The sequence below is a fragment of the Meles meles genome, chromosome 7 (genome assembly GCF_922984935.1).
Source record: "Meles meles chromosome 7, mMelMel3.1 paternal haplotype, whole genome shotgun sequence".
Taxonomy (NCBI): Eukaryota; Metazoa; Chordata; class Mammalia; order Carnivora; family Mustelidae; genus Meles; species Meles meles.
Window position 1 is genome coordinate 145516488 of NC_060072.1, and position 16273 is coordinate 145532760.

The window sequence follows — 16273 nt, forward strand, 5'->3', positions numbered from 1 at the left end:
GCTCTTAAGATAACACTTTCCAAGTCAGAGCCTGAGGCACTTGTTGAGTGAGAAGCACAGTTAAGATTCCTTGACTCTGTTCTGGTCAGTCAGCTTCATTCCAGAATCGTCACTGCAAAACAACTTACAAAACAAGTCACAGAAAGTGAAACAGAGAGCTCTGGGTTTTGTGGCAAAGACAGTGTTTCTCTTCTTCCACGGCAAACAGCGCGTCTACACGTCTCTGGCCTGACCAGTTAGGAGGTCACTGCCGGAGCTCGAGCCAATGACATGCAAATAAACGGACGGCTGCCGCTTGCAGGCCTGGCCACAAATCCTTTCGGGCTTGTTCCTCCATCCTCTGACCCCCTTCCAGTTAATGGGGAACTTGACCCCCCAGGGCATCCTTAGAGGCCCCAAGTTCAAAACAGAAGCACCTCAGGCCGCCTGGGTCCTTGGATTACTGCTTCAAAGACGGCCACTACCCCCTACTCTCCAACACACACACACACACACTCACACACGCACACACACACAACCTGGAACCACCTGAGATTGTCCTGAGGTGGAGACATGAACTTTGATGGTCATTACATGTTTAGATCTATCTTTACTGTAGCCAAGCCTTCTCTAAGCACTCCAGGATCATTGGAAATTGGTACCAAGTAAATGTCTTTCTTCCCCTATCATTGCTAATCAGAACTTCCGACAAAAAGTCCTCTAAAGCTTACAGGTTACAGACCTAAACGGACAGGATGAAGACACTAAGTACGTACAGTTCCTAGAGGGAAAGACTGTTAAATAACTGCTTAAAAAAAAAAAAAAGAAAGAAAGCAATCAGGGCACCTGGGGGGCTCAGTCCATTAAGCATCTTCCTTTGGCTCAGGTCATGATCCCAGGGTCCTAGGATGAGCCCCCCAGCAGGTTCCCTGCTCGGCTGGGGGTCTGCCTCTCCCCCTGCCTGCCACTCCACCTGCTTGTGCTCGCTCTCTCGCTCTCGCTGTGTCAGATAAATAAATAAAATCTTAAAGAAAGAAAGAAATCAAGGTAATTGTCTAGGACAAAGTACCTGACCAGACAGACTGCTCCTAGTAAGAACCACAGAGGGCAGTTTTGCTAACTAACTTACGGAGTCACCTAACCTCATCTTGTTAGTTCTCCACAAGCCTCCCGCTTTCCTCGGAAGGGCCCTGCGAAGACGGGCAAGTGGGCACCTTCCCTCTTGGGTCTCCTATGGAGACAGCAGTGCCGGGCAACATGGTCCAACACCACAAGGATCCAGGAGCTTCACGGGCCGTAAGACCTAAGGGCCCAGTTTAACCAGTTAATATGTTCTTTCCCAACTTTAGCTCAGCAGAAAGTAGTCACTCAAGCCGGGAAGCCCTCTGCGCTAATAAAACCACCCTGCCTGGCTCCAAGGCGCTTGTAACAATTACCTGCAAAACTACGTATTTAATATGTGTCATATGCAAATTATATTACTGGAGTGTGTTTTACGGTTATTATAGTATCGTCAACTGTCTGTGTGGGTATTAACATGTCTTCCACTCCGGACTGAAAGCTTTGTCATCCGGCGGGAGGCAGGAGCGAGGGACTCACTCAGCCCAGCACCCAACACACTGGGTTCCATGGGTCACTGGTGATGAGACGGACAAACGAGCGCCACACCGCTCCCCCGCTTCCCGCCACAAAAGCTGGGTTCTTCCTTGGCCTCGAAACCCTACACGACCTGATAGCTCCTTAGTGCCTCATGGCTCCAGGAGCTCCTGCACACACCCTCCCTGGAACCCACTGGATCCCACGACTGGGCCACGCTAGAACTGCGGCTCAGAGGAGGTTTGCTTGGGGGCAATGGCACTCAGCATTTCTGACTCCCCACAGGCAGAGTTCTTTCTCCTGGAATATTCCGCCTTCCATATCCAGAAAGCTTTAACGCAGCCTCTGAAAACGTCAGGCTTAATTTCTAGGTCACTTTTTCTCATCGTTGTGAAATGTCATAACCGAAGACTTAATAACAAGTGAGTATTTAGAAACCGTCGCTGCGAGGAAAATCATCACTAACTCCACTAAGCTCAAAATGGAAAAACTTCCAAATATCGCGTCCCCATCAGCACTGCAAGAAATAAACGCAGAACAAAGACGCTGTGGTCCCGGCTCCCTTGATGGAGGTGCCTCCCATGGCCACATCCTGCTTGTCTAGAAACCCCAAAGGCCTAGCCTCGCAGGCCTGATCTTCCTCAGGTCATCTCACCCCTGCAAACGCTCCTCCCGAAGAGACAGCCTTCACTTAGGGCACACAAGGATGGAGATGCGAGCTTCTCACAAGGATAAGAATGGTGGAAAGAAAGGAAAAACAAGAAACTGTTACTTACAACCTAGAGTATATTTTTATATATTTGAGAGACTTGTCCTTCTGTCAATTGCACATTCCACTTTTAAGCTGTTACGATACCGTAGATCATCATAAACACCACGATGGCCTCCTCTCTTGGCATCTCTGCTGTCATATGCCGAACACTCACCAGCACACCAAACGGCAAAGACTTTGCCTGCCCGTGAGGCGGCAAGCAAAACAGTCACAAATCACCAAACATCAGGCGAACCGTGTGCTACAGAGAGAGAAGTGCTGAGAGTAAAGGCAAGACATTAGGGCCGTTGGAAAAGACGTCAGGAAGCGTCCAGCCTCGGAAGACGAGGAGGGTCCAGAAGGCAAAAGAAACACTATGTACAAACACGGAGAACCAGCACGGCACCGGTGCCGTGGAAAGTCAAATGTCGTTAGAACGAGAGGTTCACAGATCGGGATCAAGGCTGGAAAAGGAATCTGAGGCACAGACTCTAAAGGGCCTTAAATAGAGCACGAAAGAAATCGTGGGCTTTACCGTGTAGGCGACTCGCGGCATCATCTAGCTTACCAGCAGCGCTAACACAGGAGTCAGACTCACACTCCGCAGCGGTCTTCCTGGGAGCTGGGTAGGGGATGGGTGGACGCAGAGGCCGCGAGGAAAATCAGACAGAAAGTCACTTCCCTGACCAAAACAGGAATTGGGAAAGGCCTGAGAGCAGCAGCAGCAGCAGAAATAGAGAGAAGGGGAACAGGAAGATCAACACATCTTCTTCGACAAGACTGAAAAGAACGATGAAGAGGAGGAGTGACAAAGGTAAGCGACATTTCTAACGGGGAACCCAGAGGTCACGTCATTAACCACATTAAGGTGTCAAAGAGAGACAGTGTTTTTGTTGTACTTGCTTTTTCCTGGAAGGGGAAGATGAACGTTTCCCTGTTTTGAAAGCAGTTGTTTGTTTTGCTTCATTTTAAATTTATCTGTGGTATGCTGGGTTAAGCTCCAGGAAGAACTCTGAAATAGGAGACTGGTCCTCAAAAGGCACATGAGCGACAGTTGAAGCTGTAAGATGTAAGATGCTGGGAGATAAATTTCTAGGAGTCAGTGACTTCCAAGCCAGAAGGGCAAAGACAGACTCCAATTCACTTTTCAAATAAAATCCACCTACAAAGGGTAAAGGGATATGATAAGCAGAGAAAAAAATGATGGCAGCAAAATTGAACTCACAGTTCTATGACCAATACCAACAGTGTTCACACACTCACAGACCACAAAACACACCAACAATCAGGACACCGATGACCGTAGCGGAATGCTACAGGAACACAAAATACAGCGTATGAGAAAGGAGAGAACACAGCCACGTAGCAAATCCCAATGCCAATACTGACCACACGAGACACTGAACGGCAGACCACAAATTCCAAAAGCCTGCAGAAAAGAAAAGAGGCAGCCCAACTGGGAAATCAGCAAGACCCAAGCACAGCTCCATCTGTCAGCTCACCGTACAGATTCCTCCCCTCCACACCAAGCTTTTGATCTAGAAAAACCGCATGGTCAGACGCGTATACGTTATCATCTAGTTATCTAAAAGGGGATACAGAAGCTACGTTCCTAAAGAACACAGGATTGGATTTTCACTGAGGGTACCAGGTAAGTAACCAATCACCTGGATTTGAAATCTTCTTATTATACACCCGTGTGTCCCCGTTTTCTTTTTAAAAACAGGGAAACTGGAGACATATGGCAAAAAAAAAGGTGGAGTCTTTTGTAATTAGGATGGGGCTGGGGGGCATGAGCAGCGAAAAAAAAGTTACAAGATGCTCAGCTTCCACTGGCACCAAACGAACAGCCACAGTAAGAGCAACGTTGGGCATGTTCTAAATCTCCATGCATTTCGAAATACTTTTATGCCTACCCTTTGCTGAAGTGGCAAGCTATAATGGAACAATAATTCGGGCAAAGCTGATATTGGACCCAGTTCTGCCTCCAGTATGCCTACCTATATTCCTCAATAAATTAACCAAATTCAGTCTGCTCATTAGTGAAATGAGCTTGTTTGCATGGGTCCATACCAGAGGCCTCCTTTCTTTTTATCTCCCTTAATTGACGGGAGCGCAGTGCCAGGCCCCAGCAGGCACTCACTAGGTGCCACCGTCCTTTGTTCCAGAGGACTCATTACCTCTAGCTCCACGGGAAAATCACTAACTTCTTGAGGCATCCATTTCCCTGCCGGTAATGATGCCTGGCAGGGCTGTTTGCAGATTAAGGAACGACTCTATAAACCATACAGCGCAACACAAAATGTAAAGCCCAACTGCTTCCCGGCCTGGCAAACATTAGCAACTTTGGGACTTAAAACGCCAGGAGGTTTGAACGACTCGTCCCCGGTGAGACCCGGCTAAGAATTCAGCACCTGCCCTAGTCCCTCCCATCACCCCACTCAGCCTGCTGAGATCCCAACGTTCTCTGCACAAGCCAAGCTCAAGGCCTTCCCACATCACCCAGATTTTCTTAATATTCAGAGAAGGGGGACTCCGATGAGGGAGTCGGAAGAGGACACGATCAAATGACTCGCCCAAGGTCAAAACACCAGGGTAGAAAAGGAAATGCCGGCTTGTCAGCCACCGAGGCCACGTCCCCCGTGCCTCCTTCTGCAACCGACGGGGAACGACCCGCTCCCCGCTTCCCCGGCCGCAGGACGCGGTGTGGGGGCGCCCCCCGCCCTCCTTCGTGCACGCCCCGCCGAGCCCCTCCCGCCCGGCCGCCCGCGGCGGACCCGAGCTCCTGCACCGCTGCGCTCGCCCCGGGCCCTCACGCCCCCCCGCGGACCTGCTCCCGCCCCGCGAGGCCGGACCCCCGCTCAGGACCCCAAGAGCTTAAGTGTCCACACGGCAGGGCCCCGCCCGCGCGCTCCCTGCCACGTCCGCGGCCTCACGCACTATGGCGCTCCGAACCGGGCCTCCCGCCGCCGCCGCCGCCGCCGCCGCCACAGCCGTCGCCGCAGGGCCCGGGCCGCCCTGCCTCCCAGTCCCAGCGTCCCCAGGGCAGCGCCAGCCGGAGCAGGCCGCGGACTTCCTCCGCCAGCTCCGCCCTAGCCGCAGCCCCGGGAAGAGCCCGCCGCCAGGGCAGACGGACTGCTCGCAAGTCCAATCGGAACGGCACGCGGAGGGGGCGTGCTGACGGACTTCTTCAGCCACCAATAGGAACGCGCTCGCCCAGGGGGCGCGGCTACCGCCAGCGGGCCCCGCCCCGCCCGAGCTTCCGCTGGGGCCGAGGAGGCGAGTGGAAACTTTCCCAGAGTTCCTCCGAGCTCCCGCGGACCCGAGGAGGGGTCGCGGCGGGGCGGAGGGGGCCGGCGGAGGTTGGGCGAGGGAGGGGCGGAGGGTGGGGACGCGCGGGGCCCCACCCCCTCCCTGAGGGCCGGCGGCTGCCCGGAGACTTGAGGGCGGCGGTCCCGGCCCCACTCGGGTGCAGCCCGGCGCCGGCTCCCCCTCCTCGTCCTCCCCGCGGCGGGCGTCTGTCGGGGCCGGGCGGGCTGTGCAACCGCGCGAGCGGACGCGGCCCGGGGCAGGCCGGGCGGCAGCACCCCTCACCCCTGGTGTGGCGCCCCCAGATGCAGCCGGGACGGGCGGCCGCCTGCGAACGAGCCTGGGGCGCGTGAGCACGGCCGGGCCCGCCCCGCGAGGCGAGTCGTGCGCTGCAGGGCCGCCCCCGCACGGGGCCGCAGGGGTCGGGGCGTCCCGGGGGCCGCGGGGGGCAGGGCTGGCGGCCCGCACGCCCCCGCCTCCCCCGCCCGCGCCCGCGCCCATGGCTGCGCACGGGGACCCGCGGCGGCTGTACCGGCTGGTGCAGGAAGGCCGACTGTGCGCCCTTCGGGAGGAGCTGCGGGGAGCCGGGCGCGCGGGCTGCGCGGGGCCCGCCGGGGACACCCTCCTGCACTGCGCCGCCCGCCACGGGCACCGGGACGTGCTGGCCTATCTGGTGGAGACCTGGGACATGGACATCGAGGCCGCCAACCGAGACTACAAGCGGCCGCTGCACGAGGCCGCCTCGCAGGGCCACCGGGACTGCGTGCTCTACCTGCTGGGCAGAGGAGCCGCGGTCGACTGCCTCAAGAAAGCCGACTGGTAGGTGGCCGGGGTCCCGAAAGACCCCCCCCCCAACCCCGTTCCCCGCAGAGTCACGGATCCCCGTGGACTTTTCCGCCTTGACACCGGAGTGTCTGAACCTCGCCCTGGAGGACAGATCAGCCTCTGCGAACAGCGGGGTACCCTTGCGGGGTTAACTGTTCGCAGTCCTGTTCCAAACCCTTTCTTTCCCTTTACGGAACAGTCTGGAACACCATCGAACCCTGAATCGTCTGTGCCGCCTGCAGCTCGAGCCGCGCTGGGCTGGGTCATGACTCCACCAGTAGCATTGTTCTCACTTGTCCCTCTGGAACAGAGGCTCACAGAAGGTTGCAAAGAAATGTTCAGGGAAGCCCCGTGTGCCCTTCCCTCAGTCTCCCCTAAAGTTACCGTCTCACACAGCTACAGTGCAGTGCCAAGACAAGGAACTGACATCGCCACTATTTACCGCTTACAGGGTGTGTGTGTGGTTTTATCTCACCAATAGCCTTGCGTGAGCACGTCCACAGACAAGACGTTCCGCGGTTACCATCACGCAAACCAACTGCACTTTGTTAGACCGCCATCATTTCCAGTACCACTGTGTGGGGCTCCTGGAAGTGATGAACATCCTAAGAGTCATAACGTAATGACGTTCCTCCTGCAGGTGATTTCTGGTCTGATGTCACTGTGAACCCCAGCGGCTAGACCGGTAGCTAAGTAACGTGCTATCTTGCCCGCTGGGATGGGGGCTCAGCACGCTTGATTGAGGACAAGACTGGTTTTCTTCTGCTGCTGGCAAACTGGTCTAAAGACCATTCCAAGAGATGTAAGACCTCATACAGGCCTCAGAACAATTCTGTGGCTAGGGGACAGGCCTCTCCGCAAAAAAACCATTAAAGAGGCAACATTCATTGGAGTATGTATGTCAGAGGTGTGATTGCAGTGAGATATTTTTGCCCGTTCTCACCTTTCTGGCTTTCTGCAATACCTTCCCTGCTTTTTCAATCACCCTGCCTTGCTCAGGATTTATTCCTTCTGTGAAATACTGCTGGAAGGTTCCAGCCTTCATTTATCTGAGTTTCTCTCTCTTAATTTCACATTCACTCTCATTACTACGTCCCCTCCCCCCCCAAAAGTATGGGCAATTAATTAATATCATAGCAATCTTAGAGGATAGATCCTAGATGTGGCCTGTGAGGTCTCCTAGGTATAGTGAGTTCCTGCTGTGTGCCTGACACGGGTCCTAACCCTAGGAATCAGGAGGTAAATAAGACCTGCCCTTGCTTTCCCAGAGTGATGTCTCCCATGTTTTGCAGATGAGAAACCAGAAGCTCATGGTATAGAAATGCCTCACCCGAGATCATTTATGAAAAGAGGAAAGCTAGAGCCACTTTCCTTGATATTAATGTAGTTTATTCCTGTAATTGTGGACACAAGTCAGTTCAGAAACTTATGGTAATCACACTGTTCCGTTTGTGTCGCCAAAGTGTGCTCCTCGTGGGTAAACACAATGTTCTTCTTTAGCCTTTTTCAGCACAATTTAATTAATAAACAATTACTGATTAAAGTGAATGGAGTAGGTCCAGCAGAGTACCTTTTACACAGGTATTATTCGAGTCGGGACACCTGGGGGCTCAGCCGGTGAAGCGTCTGCCTTCCGCCCAGGTCATGTTCCCAGGGTCCTGGGATGGAGCCCCGCATTGGGCTCCCTGCTTAGCGGGGAGCCTGCTTCTCCCTCTGCCCCTCCTCCTGCTTGTGCTCTCTCTCTCTTTCTCCCAAATAAATAAATTAAATCTTTTAAAAAATATATTATTCAAGACAAACTATCCATGGTTTTGATTAACTCAGTTTGTCTCTTTGTCTCAGTTTGGTCCCATAGTTTAAACTCGTCCGGAAGGAGGTTTGCCTCCTCAGTAATCCCCTCCTGCAGGCACGCCCACATCCTAATTGTTTTCCCTTTCTTATTTCTCCAAGAGCATCAAGGTGGCCAGAAAAATTGCCACTCAACACAGATTTCCTGCTTCTCAGACCCGAGTCCTCTAGGTTTTCCACCTCCGCCAAGGGCATGTGCCTTTCTGCACACCCAGCCGCGCACTTGTAATATCTCAAATGCCCTTCCATCTGACTGTGTGTCCTGATTGACCTTAGGACTCCTTTGATGATGGCCTGCACAAGGAAGAATTTGGAGGTGATCCAGGACCTCGTGGAACATGGCGCCAACCCACTTCTGAAGAACAAAGACGGCTGGAACAGTCTCCACATTGCCAGCCGAGAGGGCGACCCCCGGATCCTCCGGTACCTGCTCTCCGTTTGCCCCGCCGCCTGGGAGACGGAGAGCAAAATCGGGAGAACGCCGCTGCACACAGCAGGTATGGCCCGGAGCTCTGCCGGGGTGCAGGCACAGGTGCGCAGCCCGCTCCCCCGAGCCCTCAGAATGCCTTCTAGTTAGGGGCACCCACAGGGCTGCAGGGGTCTGCGAACTAGCCGGCCAGGAATAAGAGCAGCTTTGGGGTATTTCGGCACAGAGCTTGTTCCTGCGGCTGATGGAACGTGGCCCATATTTCTCGTATTCGTGTGTATCTGTCCTGTCTGCCCCAATTTGTTGGAAAGTTCATTCTGTTCTTCACTGTCTTTGACCTTGGGCAAGGGACTTAGTCACTTAAGCAAATTTCCTCATCCCCAAAATAATGATGGTAAAGATGCCCAAGTCGCGGGGTTGCTGTAGAGGTTAAGGAACACAATGTATCTCAGTCCCTTGGCACACTGAGCACAGAACAAACAGGTCTGGCTATTTTCAGGATCATGTTTACGTTGTCACTGCTAGCCGCAGGAGGAAAAGAGACAGTCTTTCCCTATATCCTCACCGATACCTACCACAGTGCTAATCCATTTAAATAAATCTAGGAACTTGTAATTGAGTACCTGCCTGAGTGTCTTTGACTTATCTACTGATGACGTCAATAAAAATGTGGGATATAACTATCCTTAAATCTGAATTATCTAGTCATAGATCATTTTAAACTCATGGAAAGCAGAAAGTGCTGTGATGGAAGACAACACAGATGTTAAAGACCTCAAGAGTCCAGGTCAAGAAATATAAAAAATGATCTGTAGCCTTCTGGGTAGTACGTTGAATTAGAGCACAGGGCCTTGGTTTCTCAAAGCATCAGTACCTGTGATATGATACAGTTTAGGAAATATTGTAGCTTCAGGGAGCAGTTAGGGACCAAGGAATTCTTTTTAAATCTTGACGGGTAAGTAGAAGAAATTTTCTCTGCTACGAATTGTTTGACCAGTTCCCCCAGAAATGATCAGCCCCTAGCCATTCACAGAAGAGAGTGGAGAACAGATAGTTGAAATCTTTATTACTGAGTGTTGTTCTTTTTAGTAAGAGAATTATATTCCTGCTTATTTTGTCAGATCATTATTAATATGTTTTACATTTCCTGGGCAAAAACTGACCAGCCCTAAGGATTTGCAGCACAACGGTGGGGGAAAGTTTAGGACTGAGAATTCGCCATGGACGTGCTCACAAAGACAAGATAGTCGAGTGTTGGCTAAGTGCCTGTTAAGTGAAAACATCGTCGTTACCAGTTACCTAGCTAAATTTTTATTTTTCTGGGATGGTAACAGTGTCCCTGATTGAATTACTGTTTCCCATAAGTCCTAGCTAAATTTTTATTTTTCTGGGGTGGTAACAGTGTCCCTGATTGAATTACTGTTTCCCATAAGTCCTAGCTAAAAGGCTGGGGCAGAGAGAGGCGGAAAGAGTAGTTTTATACCTGCACTGAACGCTCTGACTGTCCGCTCTCTTCTCCCAGCGATGCATGGCCATTTAGACGCGGTGAAGGTGCTTCTCCAGAGGTAAGAACAAAACAGCAAATGGAGGGAAGGATTTACTAATTGTGACAGTTAATGTTGATGCTACAGGAAAAACTCAGAAAAATAGCTCAGAAAGAAAGTCAGGCACCCAAAGAGAGATAAACAAAGGCCATAACTCAAAGAATATAAAACAAAAATCACTCAGTAACGTGAGAAAAGAAAAAAATCACCCGTGTATCTGCTCGTGCGGCCAGTTTTCATATGCTCAGCACCCACTAAGCACTGTGCCAGATGCACGGGCTGCAGGAGAGGCTGGCTGGCACGGTCCCCTCGTGGAGCTCACGCACTGGCAGACGGGAGTCACTGTTCACACCCTGCGAGCCCGAGGAGAACAAGGAGTCACGGGCTCCCTCCAGGAACATATGCCGGGATGACCCAACTTGACTGGGAGGGAGGAATCTTGACCCCTGGGATAGTCAAGCTATGGTCTGAAGGAGGCTGAGAGGGCGAGGCAGGTCCCCATTCCAGACAGAGGTGACAGTCCCCGTGAATGCTCGGAGCCAAGGGAACGCCTGGTGCTGTAGCAAACTGACAGGTCCCTGTGTGCGGGCGCCTCCGGAGCAACAGGGCGAACAGGGCGCCGTGAGCAAAGGCCGACGGAGGGCGGACCTGGACGATGCGAGGACTTCAGGTTTTATGGAGAGTATGCCATGCCACGGAAGGGTTTTAAGCAGAGTGGAGGGCGGACAGTAAAAAGAAGTTTGCATTTTTCAGAGATCCTCTGGTCGGAAAAGAGAGTGGATTGGGGGGAGCAGGAGTGGGTGCCGCGAACGTCGGGAGGCCGCCGCAGTTCACCAGGAGGGAAGTTGACGGTAGCTGGGCTAAGACACCGACTGTCGGGGTGAAGAGAAGGATGCAGAGGTCCTTAAGAAATGGAATCAATAGATTCATTTGATCACGGGAATGAGGGAAGAGATGTCAAGGATGACAGGCTTCTCGATGAGCAGCTAGGGATGGCGCTGGTGCCATTTGTGGGAGAGAGAGCTCTGGAGGAGGAGCTGGTTTGCCGGGAGAAGGATCATTTCACTTTCGGACGCGAGGCACCCACGTAGAGACACCGAGTGCCCAGCTGCAGACAAGATCCAGAGCCCACAGGAGGGGTATGAGCTGGGAAGCAAATGCGGGCATCATCGACCTAGAAATGACGACTGAACGCACGAGAGTGGACGAGATGATCTGAGCAGATGCTGAGTCGGAGAAGAGAAGGGACTTCACGCAGTGCTGTGAGGTAGCAAAGGTCCTGCGGCGGGTGGAGCGAAGACAGGCCTCCGTGAGGTCACAGCGAAGCTGTAACTGAAGGGAAGAAGGGGGAACCAGGGGCGCCTGGGTCGCTCAGTGGGTTAAGCCTCTGCCTTCGGCTCAGGTCATGATCCCAGGGTCCCGGGATCGAGCCCCGCATCGGACTCTCTGCTCAGTACGGAGCCTGCTTCCTCCTCTCTCTCTTTTCCTGCCTCTCTGCCTACCTCTCTGCTTACTTGTGATCTCTGTCTGTGTCAAATAAATAATCTTTAAAAAAAAAAAAAAAAAGGAACCAGTGCTCCAAGCAGAGAGGATCAGCACATGCAAGGGCAGCAAACAACTGGGAAGCTGGAGGAGATGATAATGAGCAAAAAGAGGGTAGAACGGGTGGGAAGAAGGGCCCAGAAGGTACAATGGATTGGACCCTGAAGGTAAGAACAGAAGAAGAGAGGAGAGGTAGGAAAGGCAGAAGGTAGGTCAGGTAGGAGGCAGGACCAAGAAGGAAGTAGGACAGATAGGCTCGCAGAGGAGGTAGAACGGAAGAAGGCAGGTCCACGTGGAGTTGGCACTGAGAAGATGACCAGGGAGATGGCGGGAGATGGCAGGACGGGTAACTGTGAAGAAGGCAGGAACAGAAGGCGGTTCCACTGGAGGCTGAAGTAGGGAAAGGGACAGGGAAGAACAGGAAGGACAGGACAGCGGAGTAGGTAGGGAAAGAAAGAGGCAGGATCAAGATGAAGGTGGGCAGGTGCGGGGTAGGACTGAGACGGTGGGAAGGCAGGACTGGGAAGGAGGTGGGAGGGAGGGAAGGGACCGGGAAGGAGGCAGGTGGCCCAGAGGAGTGTGGGGAGACAAGTAGATGCCGCGTTATCTGACCCCAGGGTCGTGAGGGTTTCGATTTTTCTCTGCGACTGGGAGATAAAAGGTTTCAGGGAGGACTGGCCATACCCATGGTGGTCTGGTGGCTGTGAGGAGGGTTAGCAAGGCGGGAGCCACCGTGGGAGAAGGGGACTCAGAGCTGACATTTGGGTGACCGACCGGTCACAAGGGGGAGATGATGCCCATAAGCGGGGTGAGGAAGTCCAAGGAGAGGCTGAGTTGGGGAGACAGGGACCGCACTCCGGTCTCCGCGGCACGTGTGTGCAGCAGGGACCCGTCTGACCCGCCGCTTTGGGTTCACGCGGCAGGTGCCTGTACGAAGCCGACGGTGCGGACAGGTGCGGCTGCACACCCTTCATGGACGCGATTCAGTGCGGCCACACGGCCGTGGCCAGGCTGCTGCTCGAACAGCACAAGGTACAGAAACGGCCCTTCCCGAGGGTCTCAGATCAGGGAGCACCGCCAATGTGGGGTCACTGTCAACGGTGGGCGAGGAGGGGGCAGACGTCCTTGTCTGGGGCCCCTGCGAGGGTCCCGTGTGTGGTGCGCGGGGAGCAATTGGAGAAGGAGGAGGGCCCTGCTGGTCCGCAGGAGTGACTGCTGGCTGCCCGCCAAGGGTGCCGTGGCCAGAGCGTGGCATCCTCCACAATTGGCCAGAGAGGCCGTGGGGCTCCGCTGGAAGGTCCCCACTCCTCACACCTGGCCTCCTCTCCCCGGCCCTCCAGGCTTGCTGGGCCACGCGGGATGCCCTGGGGATGCAGGCCATCCACAGGGCAGCCGTCACTGGGCAGAACGAAGCCCTCCACTTCCTGGTGTCCGAGCTGGGCGCCGATGTGGATGCCCGGGCCACACCCAGCCGCCTGACGCCGCTGCATTTCGCCGCTAAGGTTTGTCTCTCCGGGAAGACCTTCCCTCCGCGCGATGTGCCGGCTTTAGTTTGCACGCGCCCTTGTTCCGTGTTCAGGAATGACGTTGTTTGCAGCCCTAAGAATCCCCCACGTAGAGTCCTGCTGCTCTGTCCTTACACTAGATTCCAGAAGGGAGCATTTCGGCCGCAGACACTCGCTGCTTACAGCCCAGCTTCGAGCGTTAGGAGCGTTTGGTGGGTCATCTTCAGCCGCACTGGCTGCCCCGACTGGCTTTCCCAGCAGCAGGAATAGTTATTTCCCTGTGAGTGACACTCTCCTGTCCCCCAGGAAGGCAGTGGAGAGATGAGGGGCCCCACACCTGGCGGAGGCCATGGGGGAATGGATGGGATTCACAGCTGTGATTCCCTGTCTCTCCGGTCCTCGCAGCCTGGCCGGTTGGGTGGCAGTCCTGTCAGATGACACGTGCTGTGATGTGTGCTGTGACGAGCGTCCAGGATGAGTCACGGTCTCCCTGTTTATCTTCGCTTTGAAATTCCAGCAAAGAGCATGTTTGCTGGGAGAGATTCTAGAAGCACGTGTTCCATATAATTCGAGATGTCTGCTGCCGACTGTGGTCATCGGTAATTTGGCCTACGGAGTAGATCCTCTGCGTTTTCATAACCACATGTCCCCAAAATCTGGGTTTAACAGTTTACACTCGCACCTGAGAGCCATGTGGGTCTTCCTGTAGGTGTGATAATTCCATTGTAGCAGCTGAGTATCTTAGAAAAAGTACCTGACACGCATTACTTGGTGTTGAAGGGCTCGTTGGTGTCCTCGTCCCAGGGTAACAAGTGTATCTCACCCTCAGGAAGGACACGTGAGCACAGTCCAGGAGCTCCTGTCCTTGGGTGCCGACATCAACTCCAGAGACGAAAGGAAGCGATCAGGTACAGCTTCGTGTCCCGTGTGGCTGGGGAGTGACTAGTATGGATGTAAACGATGCAAGGACTTGGATGTGGAAAACACTGGCTTCAGACGATTCCTCTAGCAGCTCGGCAGCCCGTCTTTGAAACAACACGTTTGCAAAGCTCTGGAAGTGTTGCTGTTGCCATGGCAGTGGCAGGGGCTGCCGCTGGTCGCTGCTCTTCTGACCACTTTGCACCATGACCACGTGTGCTCCTGGAAGCACTGGCTGGTGGATTCAGTGGCCCCTAGTTCAGATTCTCCCGAGGCCGTCTCTCCTTGGAATGCGTTTGAAAACTAGAATCACTGTGATTTCTTTTTAAGATTTATTTATGTATTTTAGGTGGTGGGAGTTTCCAGAGGGAGAGAGAATCCGAGCAGATTCCCCACTGAGCAGTGAGCCCAACGGGGGGCTCGATCCCAGAACTCTGAGATCATGACCGGGGCAGAAGGCAGACGCTTAACCAACTCAGCCGCCCAGCTGCCCCACTATAACTTTTTAAACGTGAGGCCCAGAAAGATTTTCAGAGCTAATTCTTTAGACTCGGGTTAGAATAAGCCTCTGCAAACGTTGTGTGCAGCACGGCGTCTGGCAAGCATCTCTGCAATGCTCAGGAGCCCTGTCCGAGGCTGGAAGGATGGTCCCTACGTCCAGGGACACGAGTCTGTCTGTAGGACGCAGGATCCTAGGCTTTGCAGCCCCAGGAACCTGGAGCCCTGGTTCCCAAAGAGGAGGAAGTGTCCATTTGTCTGTTCATCACGTCATTCTCACTCATGGCCATATTTTTACTGACGCAGAGAATTCACAAAACCTTTAAAATGGTTTCTGGGCCATTTAAAGTTGCCTGTTCATGAACTTGCTTCATTGCTTTAGACAAAAATCTCTTACATTCTCTCATTGGTTGATATTTTTAAAGCCATTTCCAACCCAGTCAGGTTAAAAAGGAAAATGCTCTGATCCCATAGAGGCAAGGGCACGGGGAGGAATTGCGGAAACGTGGGAGTATTGGTTTGGGGTTGTAGGCGCTCGCCAGGCGGGCGCCGCTGCAGGATCCTGCTCCAAGTCCGTGTGGCTTCTGTGTCCCCGCAGCCCTGCACCTGGCCTGCGCCGGCCAGCATGCGGTCTGTGTCAGGCTCCTGCTGCGGTCCGGGCTGAGCGACTCTCCGGACGCCTCGGGTGCCCTGGCTCGGCAGCTGGCTTGCCGTGCAGATGTCCTCCAGTGCTTCGACCGTTGCCCCGCGTTCTGAGGGTGCTTCTGAGCGAGGACGACAGGCATGGTGACCTCGTCCTGCTGCTGCCATCGTCAGGATCCCCAGCCAGCCAGCGGGCCATGAGGACGCCGGCTCCCGAGCCCGGTGACCCGCACGCGGAGCCTTTTCGTGATCCGGATTTGGCTTTTTCTGCCCTTTGAGGGGAGTTAGGGGATATTCTTGGAGTCGGTGTCTGGAGCCCTCCGGGAAGCAGGTGGCCCGTGTGACTCATACTGTGTAACAGTATGAGTTCACGTAAACATGTCATGTGTTTTGTGAGTAGCATCGTTGGGGGAGGCAAGCGGAGGATGTTCATGGTACCAGGAACGGAAACATAGCTGGCCTGCTGCTTCCTTCCTTCCTTGCTGCTTCTTGGCTCATTACAATGGTTTCACTCTGGTTTTGTAGCCTGAAAGGGATGCCTGCCCAGACATATGCAAGGAAATAATGGAAATATTTGTACCTTCTAAGCGCTGCTGGTTAAGCTATATTTTTTGTTTTGTCTTGTTTTGTTTTTTAAAGATTTTATTTATTTATTTGACAGAGAGAGATCACAAGCAGGCAGAGAAGCAGGCGGGGGGGGGGGGGGGAGGCAGGCTCCCCACTGAGCAGAGAGCCCGATGTGGGGCTGGATCCCAGGACCCTGAGACCATGACCTGAGCGGAAGGCAGAGGCTTTAGCCCACAGAGCCACCCAGGTGCCCCTGGGCTATGTTTTAATCTCGAGGTTACTTTTACTTGGTGGTTCTGCCTCGGCTATCGTCAGATAATGA

General features: G+C 53.8%; 2 protein-coding genes across 8 annotated transcripts in view; one reads left to right on the forward strand and one right to left on the reverse strand.

The window, feature by feature from the left end:
* Nucleotides 1–5410, reverse strand: part of FBH1 (F-box DNA helicase 1) — a 48514-nt gene extending 43104 nt beyond the window's left edge. For both annotated transcript variants that reach the window (XM_046011371.1, XM_046011370.1), the window contains exon 1: nucleotides 5267–5410. Coding sequence is in view for 1 of the 2 variants with exons in the window: in XM_046011370.1 (XP_045867326.1) it covers nucleotide 5267 (1 nt within the window). In the remaining variant the exon portion in view is untranslated. The remainder of the gene's footprint in view (nucleotides 1–5266) is intronic.
* Nucleotides 5411–5597: 187 nt separating this feature from the next.
* Nucleotides 5598–15971, forward strand: ANKRD16 (ankyrin repeat domain 16). Of its 6 annotated transcripts, XR_006819561.1 has the most exons (9): nucleotides 5598–6454; nucleotides 8585–8805; nucleotides 10258–10300; nucleotides 11033–11206; nucleotides 12742–12853; nucleotides 13162–13323; nucleotides 13467–13606; nucleotides 13732–13925; nucleotides 14156–14234. XR_006819561.1 is itself a non-coding variant. In XM_046011019.1 (8 exons), exons 1-8 carry the CDS (start codon nucleotides 6135–6137, stop codon nucleotides 15496–15498), a joined length of 1269 nt encoding a protein of 422 aa, XP_045866975.1. In that variant the 5' UTR covers nucleotides 5598–6134; the 3' UTR covers nucleotides 15499–15971. The 6 variants fall into 6 exon arrangements, 4 of the variants coding, with proteins under 4 accessions (XP_045866975.1, XP_045866976.1, XP_045866977.1 ...); XR_006819562.1 differs by lacking the exon at nucleotides 13732–13925; XM_046011019.1 differs by lacking the exons at nucleotides 13467–13606; nucleotides 13732–13925 and adding an exon at nucleotides 15341–15971.
* Nucleotides 15972–16273: the final 302 nt, after the last annotated feature.

Bases quoted from the DNA above. Each gene is read 5' to 3' on its own strand.
- ANKRD16 (XM_046011019.1), top strand. From the start codon at position 6,135: ATGGCTGCGCACGGGGACCCGCGGCGGCTGTACCGGCTGGTGCAGGAA. The intron at 8,806-10,257 runs GTATGGCCCGGA...CTCTTCTCCCAG, and splicing joins AACGCCGCTGCACACAGCAG to CGATGCATGGCCATTTAGAC. The intron at 14,235-15,340 runs GTACAGCTTCGT...GTGTCCCCGCAG, and splicing joins AGACGAAAGGAAGCGATCAG to CCCTGCACCTGGCCTGCGCC.